The 12,917-nt window shown below is 57.6% G+C and overlaps 1 protein-coding gene across 2 annotated transcripts; it reads right to left on the reverse strand.

Annotated features, from left to right (window-relative positions):
* Window positions 1-712: 712 nt before the first annotated feature.
* Window positions 713-8,186, reverse strand: LOC116463713 (claudin-19). Of its 2 annotated transcripts, XM_032146941.2 has the most exons (5): window positions 7,791-8,186; window positions 6,375-6,539; window positions 6,183-6,267; window positions 3,507-3,659; window positions 713-2,763 (listed from the first exon to the last, which is right to left on the reverse strand). In XM_032146941.2, the coding sequence occupies exons 1-5, from the start codon at window positions 8,011-8,013 to the stop codon at window positions 2,715-2,717; spliced, it is 675 nt and encodes a 224-aa protein (XP_032002832.1). In that variant the 5' UTR covers window positions 8,014-8,186; the 3' UTR covers window positions 713-2,714. The 2 variants fall into 2 exon arrangements, with proteins under 2 accessions (XP_032002832.1, XP_032002833.1); XM_032146942.2 differs by lacking the exon at window positions 6,183-6,267 and having other exon boundaries at window positions 713-3,659.
* Window positions 8,187-12,917: the final 4,731 nt, after the last annotated feature.

Here is a 12,917-nt window from a genome sequence, read left to right on the forward strand (position 1 = left end):
GACTGGACATTACACACCCAGGGAGCCCTTGGTGGAGGCGGGCAATTTAACAACTGGTCTGAAAGTCAAAAGAGAGAGAGCTGGTTAGTGGAGTGAGCTGTAGGGTCGGGGGCAGGGGCTGTGCATTCAGGCCTGGACATGGGTACTGGTCAGCGCGGCCAGACCTTGGCACCATATAACAGGATTCCGCAAGGCTGTGCTGAGTTTCCAGGTTCCAAATCCTGTTAGGTAGGTCTCTTCTGGCTGTGTGGGACAGGATTCAAACTCAACGTTATTTCAGCCAAAAGGGGAATTGATTGGAAAGATGTGGGCATGTCACAGAGCAGCCTGGTATCGGGAAAGGCAGGAGTGAGTGGGGCTTCCTCTCCCCACTTCTTTTCTTTTCTTTCTTTCTTTTTTGAGATGGAGTCTTGCTCTGTTGCCCATGCTGGAGTGCAGTGGCACGATCTTGGCTCACTGCAGCTTCCACCTCCTGAGTTCAAGCAATTCTCCTGCCTCAGCCTCCCGAGTAGCTGGGATTACAGGTGCCCACCACCACGACCGGCTAATTTTTGTATTTTTTTAAAATAGAGACAGGGTTTCACCATGTTGGCCAGGCTAGTCTCGAACTCCTGACCTTGTGATCCACCCACCTCAGCCTCCCAAAGTGTTGGGATTACAGGCGTGAGCTGCCACACCCGGCTACCCACCTCTTTTCTGGTTTTTTTTTTGAGATGGAGTCTTGCTCTATCATCCAGGATGGTGTGCAGTGGCACGAACTTGGCTCACTGCAACCTCCACCTCCCGAGTTCAAGCGATTCTCCTGCCTCAGCCTCCCGAGTAGCTGGGATTACAGGTGCCCACCACCACAGCCAGCTAATTTTTGTATTTTTAATAGAGACGGGGTTTCACCATGTTGGCTGGGCTGGTCTCGAACTCCTGACCTCAGGTATCTACCCACCTCGGCCTCCCAAAGTGCTGGGATTACAAGCGTGAGCCACCGTGCCTGACCTCCACCTCTTTTCTTGTGGGTTCTTTTCTCCCTCTGCAGACCTCACAGAGTCACCTGGCTTGAGGCCTCATAGAGGAGCCCTCAGTGCTGACCACACACTACAGTCCCCTGAGGAGCTACATGACCTCTGATGCCAGGTCCACCCGGACCAATGAAGTAAGAGTGTCTGGGGTTGGAGCCTGGGCATCGTGCCTCCAGGTGATTCAAATGTGCGCGCAGGGTTGGGAACCATTGCACTATAGCTTCAGGCACTCAGAGGAGAAACTCTTGCAGTTCTCATTCATCATTAGAGGCGCAGGACTCTGGGGAACCTATTTAGGGTCAGATGGCCACACCCTCTGACCAGAGGCTGGACAAGTCCCTGTGGTGCCCCGGTGGATGTGTAGCACCAGCTAGGCCAGGCGCCGAGGGGTCAGTCCCCCAGCAGCTCCCTGCCATTGTGTCATTCCTCCCGCCCCTGCCCTTGACTGCAGTGTACAAGGCAGTCATCTCATCTGACTTGGTTTCCATCACTTTCCCTCTCAGAGTCAAGCTTGAAGGAGAAGCTGAGCTGCGTTCTTGAGATCTGGGGACGTGGTGGGAGATGTGGTCACAAGGCAGGTGATGGAGGAGGCCAGAATGGAGCTGGCCAAGGCAGGTGCATGGCAGGGAAGGGGATATTCTGTGATGGATGCTTTCCCCAGAAGCCTGCTATGCAGTGGCCAGGGGGACTCAGAGTCCCGGGAGAGGCTTCGGGGTGGGAGAGGTCTGAGCGTGAGGGGCAGGGCCGGCACACTCTGGTTCAGGGAGATGTAGGACAAAGGACTCTGGCCTTGGGACTGATCTGGGCTGGTTTCCCTACATTCCTCTCAGGCCCTTCCCCCTCTATACTAAGGGGGGATGGTACCTGGACTTCAACACCAAAAGCCCTTCTAACTCTGACCGCATTGCGGGGTGCAGCAGGCAGCTCCAGCCACGGTCTCTGAGTAGCCTCAGGCTGTCCCTTCCCCACTCTGATTCTAGGGCAAAGACCTTGGACCTCAGCTGGATGCTGGGGATCAGGACAGGAGGAATGGTAGGTGTGGAAACAAGGGGCAGGAGTCGGGGTGAGCAGAGCTGGGGGCTGCAGACCTTGCTCAGGACCATGCTAATGCCTGCAAGCTCCTAACGCCCTCCCCACATTCCCTTATCTACATGGGGAACTCCTACACTGTGTCCCCTCACCTATCTCTGATCCCCAGCCTCCAGCTCGAGGGCCTTCTAGGAACTGTCCCTTCCCTTAGGAGGTCTCTGGAGCACAGTAACAGGGGCAGGGTTTACCACTTCGGGGCCTCTTGCCACACCAGGGGCCTCCTGACCCTGAGGCCTGCTCCCAGAGGTGGGCCAGGCCTCAGGGGCAGCCTCCAGGAGTGGGTGGGGTCTCCCATCAAGGAGGACCTTGTGCCAAGGCCAAGGCCAGGCTTGGGAGGGGGGTCCCTAGACAGAGGGTAGGAGCCCCAAATTATTCCCTGCTCAGCCTTGGATGTGCTGTGTAACCCACCCTGGACCTCTGTCTCCTCATCTTTCTGCCCAAGAGCCCCAGGGGTCAGCACTGACCACTCTGACCCAGGCCCCGTCCAAGCCACGCTGAGGACAGACCGAATGACACCATGATTGGGGCTGGATGTTCACTTCTCTTTCCAAAAAAATATGAAACACACAGTCTAGGTATGGCAGGGGACAGAGCCTGGCTGGGGACTGGACATTACACACCCAGGGGGCCCTTGGCGGAGGCGGGCAATTTAACAACTGGTCTGAAAGTCAAAAGAGAGAGAGCTGGTTAGTGGAGTGAGCTGTGGGGTCGGGGGCAGGGGCTGTGCATTCAGGCCCGGACGTGGGTACTGGCCAGCGCGGTCAGACCTTGGCCCTCACAGCAGCCCTGCCCGGGGCCCATTCCCGGGGGCTGGGGCGCCGTGGTCCGACCTCGCCATCTGTGTAGGTGGCCCCCAGCCCTGGGCGCGCTGGAAGAACCTGAGACCTAAACTCAGACCCTCCCTGTCCTCGTGTGAACGTTCAGCATCCTGGCACTGCCCTTGTGGGGTTGCTGTGAGGAGCCCATGGGACTGGGGAGGGTGAAGGTTTCTGCTCACCCCAAGGACCTGAGTACTAAAGTACGTCTTGGCCACTGCTGTATCTCCAGGGCCCAGCACGTAGCAGACACCCACGCGACTCTTCAGTGAGTAAACAGCCGGGCTGGTGCCTGAGGGCCTGTCTCCAGGGATGCATGCTGGTGCCCACCAGGCTGTGCAGACAGGACCGTGCCTGGACCTGCATCTGTGTGTGTGCCTGGGGGCTGGGTCCTGCCTCTGGTCTCCCTGTGAGGATCTGGGTCTCAGATTGCAGGGTGGGTGCTTGTGTTGAGGACAAGCTGCTCAGAGCACCTGTGCCCATCCTATACTCCAGTGGCCCTGCCCAGGGTGCTGCGAGGCTGGCTGGATGCTGGGCGAGGGGGCCACTGGGCGGGGGGCTGGCCAGGGCAGGCGGAGCTTAGACGTACTCTCGGGCAGCAGCAGAGGGTCCAGGCCGATAGGGCTGCGGGCTGCTGTTGGGTCTCTCTGGCTCCGGGCACGTGCAGCAGAGGAAGGAGCCGCCCAGCACGGCCAGGCCAGCTGAGGCCCAGCCCACGAACAGGGCTGGGCCAAATTCATACCTGCAAGGGGTAGGGAGATGGCATCAGGTGTGGCTGCCGTCTCAGGTTGTTCCCAGTCCCTGCCCTGGCAGAGGAAGGGCAGAGTGTACAGAGCTGGAGGCTGGAGCCTCACAATCTCTTCCATATCTCCAGATAAATTTAGGTGAATGCTCTTCCTTTCTCCCTCCCCCCAGCCCAGAATATCAACACCACACAGGGTCACCCGGCCCAGGGTGGGCGTGAAGGCTAGAGGCTTGGCCTCCAGCTCCTGCTCTGAGCAACCTTGGGCTCATTTCCTGATCTGGCCAGAGGAGGGGGCATGGGAGGGCCTGAGAGGTCTGCACGGGAGAAGTGGGCCGATCCCTGCCATGTATTTTCCCAGTCACATTCTGGCCCACCAAACTCCCAGCCAGGACTGCTCCCGCTGCCCTCTGGAGAAGGCCAGACCCTTCCAGCTGGCACTCTGGGCTCTCCACACCCAGGCCCTGCTGGCCAGGCCAGCCCTGCTCCTGGTTCTCACTGCCTTGGTGCCTTTGCACAAGGCACCCCCAGCTGGGGCACCAAGCCCCCCAGCCCACCACTCCTGTGCCTCCCCAGTTCCTTCTCTGACTTCAGAGCCCAGTTCAGATGCCACCTCCTCGTGGGGTCTTTCCTTGACATTCTCTGTGTTCACCCCGCCCCTTGCGCCGACTCCACTGCCATGCTTTCTCCAGGAGGCCTCAGCCCCTTGCTTGTCCAGCTCCCTGGGAAGCCCCTTGAGGGCAGACAGAGCCATCAGTGTCCCCAGGACCCAGCACAGGGCCTGGCAGCTCGAGTGGCATCGGGGACTGTTGAAGGCATCGGGGGCCGAGTCCTATCCTGACATGCCTGAGCTGGACCTTGCTTGGCAGACTTTGTGGCTGCAGCCGCCGCCCAGGGAACAAACCTTGTACCTGAGATCTCCTCCCTCCCCTCCCCTCTCAACACCTCTGCCTCCTCCAGGCATCCCTCCCGATTGCAACAGCCCAGGCATCTTTTCTCATCCTCTCTCCACCCCAAGGCCCAAAGCCCACTGGGATGTCTAGGGTTGAGACTGTCCCATTCTCTGCTCCTGGCTGGGCTGAGAAGTGAGGGAGGAGCCAGGGTGGGCCCAGGCCCTTTGCAGAGCATCCCCTTCAGTTCCCATGCCCACAGCCTTACAAGTCCTGGTCGTCTCCTGAATATCAGCATGCTTTCTTTTCCCTTTTTTTTTTTTTTTTTTTGAGATAAAGTCTCACTCTGTGGTCCAGGCTGGAGTGCAGTGGTGCAATCTCGGCTCACTGCAAGCTCTGCCTCCTGGGTTCACACCATTCTCCTGCCTCAGCCTCCCGAGTAGCTGGAACTACAGGCGCCACCCACCACGCCCGGCTAATTTTTTTTTTGTACTTTTAGTAGAGACGGGGTTTCACCGTGCTAGCCAGGATGGTCTCGATCTCCTGACCTTGTGATCCACCCGCCTCGGCCTCCTAAAGTGCTGGGATTACAGGCGTGAGCCACCGTGCCCGGCCAAGCCTGCTTTCTACTGCTGCCCCCTTGGTGCCCCAAACCCTCTGCTCAGACCTTTGGGACAGCCGCCTTCCTGGTGTCACTCCCTCCCCACCATTCTGCACATCACAGCCAGAAGGACTGCCACTGCCTCCACCCAGATGAGGAACAAAATCTTCCTCTGGTTGCAAGGCCCTCCACGATCCGCCCTTATTCTGAAGTTTCTTCTTGGCCCAGGATAACTGCTGCTTCCTGCAGGAAGTCATCTCAGCCCTGCTGCCACCAGCAGAAATGAAAACAGCTCAGGCTTGCTGGGCACTGTCCAGGGCCCAGGCACTGTGCCACACCCTCACCTGCATCCTGCTGGATCCTGACAACCATGTGTGAACTGGTGCTCAGGTTCTAGCTCCATTTTACAGAGGAGGAAACTAGGCACAGAAAGATTAAGTAACTAGCCCAGGTGACACAGTGCATGCAAAGCTGGGATTGATTGATTGATCGTTTGATTTTTTTGAGACAGAGTCTCACTCTGTCACCCAGACTGGAGTGCAGTGGTGCAGTCTTGGCTCACTGCAACTTTTGCCTCCCGGGTTTGAGCTATTCTCCTGCCTCTGCCTCCCGAGTAGCTGAGATTACAGGCGCCCGCCACCATGCCCGGATAATTTTTGTATTTTTAGTAGAGACGGGGTTTCACCATGTTGGCCAGGCTGGTCTTGAACTCCTGACCTCAGGTGATCCACCCATCTTGGCCTCCCAAAGTACTGGGATTACAGGCGTGAGCCACTGCACCCAGCCAGAGCTGGGATTGAAACCCAGAGCCAGGGCACTTAGGTCCTTAGAGAGTCCTTGCTGCACCTGGGTGCCCGTCATAGGCCTCCCGCCCCTATGGAGGGCCCCACCACACTCCTCCTGGCGCCCCCCTTTAAAGCTTCTTGGACAGCAGCTGGATCCTGTCCCCACTTCCCCTGCCAGGTGATCCAGTGGACAAAGATCAGTGGCCCCAGAGGAGGTGAAGCAAAAGACCCAAGCCCTGGCACCCACCTGGCATTGACAGGTGTGCTTGGGTTGAAGAACTCCTGGGTCACCAGGGTGGCATACCACGAGACGGCAGTCAAAGTGCAGAGGCCTAAAGGCAAAGCAGAGGGGTGCTCAGCTCTGCTCTGGCCCCCCGACGCCACTGGGGCTGGGGCTGCCTGCCATGGCTGTGATTGTGCAGGAGTGAGGGGCACTCACCTGCCAGGATGAAGAGGGCTCCCCCTGCGATGGCGACACGGCCCTTGGCAATGGGGTTGCTGTCTCCCACCCGTGTGCACTTCATGCCGACTACGCTGAGGACCATGGCCACGAAGCCCAGGAGCACGGCCACCACCATCAGGGCCCGCGCTGATTGGATGTGACCTAGGGTAGGCGGGGTGACACTGAGTCAGGCTGGTGGGGATGGGGGTTGGGTTGGTGCCTGGGGTCGGTGGAAGGAGCCCAGCTTGAGAGGGGCTTGAGCAGGAGCTGGCCTGGGGGGTCAGACCACCTTCTGGCAGGTGCAGGATAGTGAGGAGTGACAGCCCTGGCGTGAGGACAGGGTGTGGGGGTGGGAGTCCCCTTCACTGTCAGCGCCGTTCTCCACTCGCCCTTGCAGGCTTTTCTGGTAGTATGATTCACTCTGCTGTTGCTTTCTGGCCTGGGGACTCCCTCTTGGGCTTGGCCCATCCTCCCAAGCAGCTGAGGGCAGCTCCAGGGTCCCCTCAGGTTTGGTAGATGGAAGAGCTGGGGGTATCTGAGGCCCAGCTCAACTCAGCCTGAGCCCCGCAGCAACCCCTCCCCAGCAGCCATTCAGACAACAGTCACTTTCCCCTCTGCCCATGGCAGCTGAAAGCTTGCCTCTTCATGGGTGTGTGGGTCCATCCCGGGCCCTGGGGGGTGCTCAGGAGACCTGGGTCCCTCAGCAAGGTTAGACGACCTGCCTGAACTGACTTGCCTGAACTGGCACAATGGGGCTGGTTGAAGGCCACTCTGCTCCAGCTCCCATGGGGAGCAGATTGTCCCTGGGGGCTCCTGGGCAGATTGCAGATGGATTACCTAAACCCCAGAGTTAGAGCTTCAGCGGTGCCTGTCAGGCTCAACTCCACACCCCAGAAGGAGAGGGACTGCATGCAGACACACCTGTCTGTGCATGCATGTGCACGTGTGTGTGTGCATTTGTGTTTGCATGCGTGTGCATGCACCCATATGCTGGCACACAGGCCTGGGAGCAGGACTGGGGAGCAGGTGTGCATCATACAGTGTGTGTCTGTCTACTGAGTGTGGGGAGAAGTGGATGAAGGGTCTTAACTGAGCGTTTCAGAGTGCCACAGGTGTCAGTATTCCCCTTCAGAGATGAGAACATCACAGTGGGAAGAGGTTTGGTGACTGGTTCAAAGTTATAGTGACAGCAGGAATCTGGACCCACAGCTGCCAGACCCTAGAGCCCTCCCCTCCCACAGAGCAGCAGGCTGGCCTGGACTGTCAATGGGCACAGGGCAGTAGTGGGGGAATTGTAGAGCGGGGGCTGGAAGGACGGAGCCCAGCGCAGACAGCAGACTGTGAGGAAAACCTGCTCCAGACCCCCCTGCTGTTCCCACCTCCCATCTCCCACCCCGCCGGCCTGAGGCCTACCGTCCAGGGCGAGCAGCGAGTCGTAGAGCTTGCACTGCACTTGCCCAGTGCTCTGGGAGGCGCAGGACATCCAGAGCCCTTCATAGAGGCCCACGGCAGTGATGATGGCGTCGCCTGCGTAGGAAGACTGCTTCCACTGCGGCAGGGCTGTGCTAGCAATGATGCCCACCCAGCCACCCAGGGCCAAGAAGTAGCCCAGGAGCTGGAGGCCTGAGTTGGCCATGGCCCAGGAGAGAGGACCGAGGGTCCCAGGCCTCAGAGCTGGGCCAGGGTCCCAGCAGGGGCTTTGGTCATGACCAGGTGGGAGGAGCAGCTGGGCAGGGGGAGCAGGGAGAAGGAGGGTCAGAGGCAGAGAAGGAGAGGTGGTGCGGCGTCAGCGGCTGGAGCAAAGGCAGTGGCTCTGGACTCCAGAATGCAGGGGGAGGCCCAGGGGCTGGAAAAGGCCAGGGCCCGCCCACAGCAGCCGCCTAAGCCAGAGCAGGGTCCCCAGCAAAGCTCATGCCCAGCCCCTGGGGGCGGAGGGCCGGCTCGTGGCCCAGGTGGTGTCCCTGCCCCGCCCCATTCCCCAGGGATAGGGAAGGGAGGGGCTGAGAGGAATGACCCAGCTGCCCTCTGGGCCTTTCCCCACAGGGAAACCCCTTTAGGAACCTGATTCAGGTGTCCTAAAATTCGGATACTCCCTAACCCAAACACCAGCCCTCGGAGGATGGACTTTATTCTTGCGAGGCTGATCTAACCCTTGGGGTTTTCTGCCCTTTGACTTTAGGACAGAAGGGAAAGGGATGCCAGTTTGCAGCAGGTAAAACTAGAGTTAGATGTCAAGGATAACTTTTTGGCAGGGGCTGTGAAGCTAGATGTGGGGAGGCTGAGTTAGTGGTGGGGTGTTGGGAAGAGGAGTCATGGGTACCTGGGAGCTGTGTGTGCCAAAAATCAGGGAGGCCAGACCAGGAAATATGTACTGTGGGGTCTTTTTGAGATCTGAGGGAGACAGAAAAGGGGCCCTATCAAGGCTGGGCCAGCGCTGGCTGCCGGCCAGCAAGGAGCCTGGTGGGGAGCTGGGGAGACAGCCCCGACCTTCTGGCATCAGCCTGAAGGAAGGCGGATTGCTCAGCCCCTTAATCCCCTTGCTGGCTGGCTTAGTAGCTCCTGCTGGGACTGGAACACTGGGCCCTGGCCCCCAGCTCTAGAGCAGCCTGGCGCGGAGCAGTGGCCTCTGCACATTCCTGGGGTCCAGGCTGCCCGCTCCGAGCACCCCCACCTCCCTCTTCTCTCTCCCAGTCTCTCTCGGTCTTCAGGAGTAGGGGAATGTTTAACTCTCTTCCACCTCATTAGCAATCCCCTCACGTTCAAGTGGGCCCCACTGCGGCATGGGTGCAGGAGGAATGTCACAACCCTGCTTCCACTCCTGCCAGCCCCCCACCACCCCCTCCGTCCCCAACAGCCCACCCACCTTTCCTGGACTGCATTGGGGGAAGGCAGGGTCCTGCTGCAGACCCCTGCTGGCTTCCTCCCCCACAGCCCCAACCCGCCTCTGAAGGGACAAGTCCCCAGCCTGCTCTTGCATTCTTCACGTGGCTATGCAAACGAGAGGGTGCCAGGCGCTGAGCAGACAATGGCAGCCCTGTGTGCCCGCCCAGGGCGTAGGCCTCTGGTATGGCCTGCAGCTCTGGCCAGAGATGGGGGAGTGGTCTGCCATCTGAGGGTCAAGGGTGGGCACTGCTTGACCTGTGGTGGTGCACACTGGGACCCTCTGAGGCTCTCTGTGCTGGGAGGGTCAGAGCCACATGGATCCGAGCACACACAGACCTGCTTCCTGGACGACCTGTGGGTCCCAAAAAGCAAATGGGGTCTTGGACAGTGGCAGAGAAGTAAGTCCTGAGCTCAAATTCTTCTGCCACAGTGACTAGACAATAGGATCGAGGGGAGCCTCCTCCATCCTACTGGGGCCGCAATGGGCACCCTGCGACCAGTGCATTAATTTAAGCATGTGGGCTACCGTTGCAGGCAGCAGGCCTCCTAACAGTAAGGAGACCATGGCAGAGGGAGGTAATAGACCCCCAGCCAGGAAGCAGCAGGAAGGGCTTTCCGCTTGAAACTGTGTGGTGTTGGCCCCTGTGGTCTCTCTCCCACACTCCTCCCTTTTTGAGGGAGGCACCAGGTCCAGATTGAAGGTGCTGCAGGCAGTGACAAGATGCTCCCCAGGGGTGACCTGAAGGATTGTGGCGCCTCAGGGTCCTCACTCTAAATGGGAGGCTTGCTTCATGGAGTTGTGGTGGTCCGTTAAATAAGCGATGTCTGGGGAGGGCAGGGGCCTGGTGCTGGGTAGCTGCTCCGCATATGCTCCTCCAAAGGTGAAGCCCTCCTTCTCTCCACCCTGGGCCTTGGCCCCTCTTCCCTGCCATCTGCAGGCGCTCTCTCTGTAGGGAAGATCCAGGGATCATTCTGGTTTCAGGGGGACCTGGGTCAGGAGCCCAGAGGCCAGTCAGAAACACGCCTCAGAGACCACGGGCTGCGGCCCCCTCCATTGACAATTTGAGGGCCAAAGAGAGAAAGGGAGCTGCGGGTCCACAGGGCCACAGAGCCAGCAGCAGGCCTGCATGCTCCTCCATCCTGGGCGTTCCCAGAGCCTCTTCGTGATCCGGAACGGTGCCCTCCTCTTCCTCTGAAGTGCTTCTGTTTATCCCTTCTCTTTGTTATTTGAGGCTTTGAGTCTGTTCTACCAAAATATTCTCTCCTACCCTGATGGCCTTCCCTCACTCTTGTTCCAAAGCCTTTTGGAATTCAGATTCTGCTTCTGGAGTGGCATTCCTTAACCTGGCACAGCTTCTCCACCCAGGACACCTGCCACTCCTGGTGCCCCCCTTGCAGTCCAGTGACTCCCAGGCATTCGGGGAGAACAGGAAGACTCAGGGTCCCAGCCCAGCCTCCATTAAGAGCTCACTGAAACTGCCCTGGGGTGGCACACCACCCTGTGCTTTCACTCAGGCTACGAGAAGCCTATAGTTCTAGCTTTACCCCTGCCACTGAAAAGCTATGTGACATTAGTCAAATCCTCAGCTTCTCTGGGCCTGGTTTCTCCATTGAAAAGTAGGGATAATAACACTTGCCCTGTCTGATGCATGAGGGAGTTTACAAGGATCAGATGATAGGTGAGAAATGCTGTTTGAAAGCATAAAACGCCTGCAGAACTGTGGCTAATGAAAGCTCTGTTCCAGAAAGACTCCCCGCACAGTGTGCCCTTCCAGCCTTCGCACTCTGGGAGTGGGCAGACTGCCTGTGGCTGAAGACCCACTGCCACTTCCTCTGCAACAGTGCCTGACCGAGAGCCAGCCTTGCTAGGCATGTGTTGATCGTTGACCGATTGCTATGAGGATTCAATGCTTTTGCCTCCCTCCCTGTGAAAAATCGGAGACCTTTCCACCGCCCTCTCTCATTGCCAGTTAGGAGGGTCTAATTCAGTCTTTAGCAAGCTAGCACCTTCTCTGCAATCATCATTTGAAATTCTGGAGTTCTTATCACCCTCCCAACTCAGAGTCTGAGATTCCCCGAACTATAAGCTTGGAATGGAGACTACTTGCCTCGGGGCGCACAGCTAGAAAGGAATACAGCCAGCTGTGTGGCCACCCCCAACGATGCTGCCTGCCCAGGCACGGCTAAACGTCCTGATCTGCAATCCCATCATACTCTTGGCATATTTCCATTCACTGCACTTAGCACATCGTTTACCTCCTTCCTGAGGTCCCTGAGCACCTTGAGACTGTGTTAGCAGACACATTTTTGTGTTCCACCCTCTCGCCTGGGCCAGGTGCCTCTGTGACACATGTGGCTGTCCCATTTGCCTTCTCTCCTGTGCTAACCACACTGAGTACAGGATCTGTCTCTTGATGCCCCTGCTGAGAGCTCTGCTAGACGCCTGGGGCACCAGAGACCAGCGGCGTCTTCCACATCCGAATCTTCACTGTGTTTGAGGAGTTGCCTTTCACCCCCTCCAACCCTCCCACAGGCTCTCCCTTTCTTCTCAAGCAGTCGTCCTCTCATTGCTCGCGCGCCCTTGCACGTGCATTACCAAACAGGCCTAAATCACAGTCGCATCTCCGCCGGGCTGCCATCACCCCATGCTTCCGGGAGGACTCGCCCCACTCTAATTATATACACTTATCTTGGGCCTGCTGCCTTGAAAACATCTGGCCTTTGGTGAGTTCAGTTAAGAGGCTGCTGCCTGTATCTGTTTAGCATAAGTTGAAACTGTAAAGGTCGTCTGCCTTGATGTGGAAACTTCTGGAAAACCAGAATTAGGCTGATGTAGTCTTCTGTAATGTTGACGTCTACCATGGGCTAAGCGTCGTGCTGGTTGCTTTGTGAGTATTCCCTTGTTCATCCGCTCAACCATCCTGGGAAGGACTGTGACTCCATTCCGCTGGTGAGGAAACACACGCAGGTTCCCTAACTTGCTGGAGGTCACACAACTCCACGTGGTGGAAGTGGGGGTGTTACCCAGCTCAGTGTGTGGGTAAAGTTCATGCTCTTTGCACTAATGTGGTCCTCTCTGTACGCCGAATGAGCCACCCAAATAAGACAGCAGGGATCAACCATGATAAAAGGAGGAGTGATTATCTTGACTGGATCATTCTCACCAGCCAACTAACACGCAGTGCTATCTCCCAGCTCAAAAAATAATTGCTTCCTAAAAAACAATTTTTCTTTTTTAATAGAGATATGGTCTTCCTATGTTGCCAAGGCTGGTCTTGAACTCCTGGGCTTAAGTGATCCCCCTGACTTGGCCTCCCAAAGTGTTGGGATTACAAGTGTGTGCCACTGTGCTCAGCCCAATAACCTTTTTAATTGGAATTTTTGTTTTTGTTCTTATTTATTTATTTATTTGAGACGGAGTTTCACTCTTGTTGCCCAGGCTGGAGTGCAGTGGCGTGATCTTGGCTCATTGCAACCTCCACCTCCTGGGTTCAAGTGATTATCTCACCTCAGCCTCCCTAGTAGCTGGGATTACAGGCGCCCGCCACCACACCCAGCTAATTTTTGTATTTTTAGTAGAGATGGGGTTTTGCCACGTTGACCAGTCTGATCTCAAACGCCTGACCTCAGGTGATCCACCTGCCTTGGCCTCCCAAA

This window comes from Hylobates moloch, unplaced genomic scaffold (genome assembly GCF_009828535.3).
Source record: "Hylobates moloch isolate HMO894 unplaced genomic scaffold, HMol_V3 SCAFFOLD_54, whole genome shotgun sequence".
In the NCBI taxonomy this organism is placed as follows: domain Eukaryota; kingdom Metazoa; phylum Chordata; class Mammalia; order Primates; family Hylobatidae; genus Hylobates; species Hylobates moloch.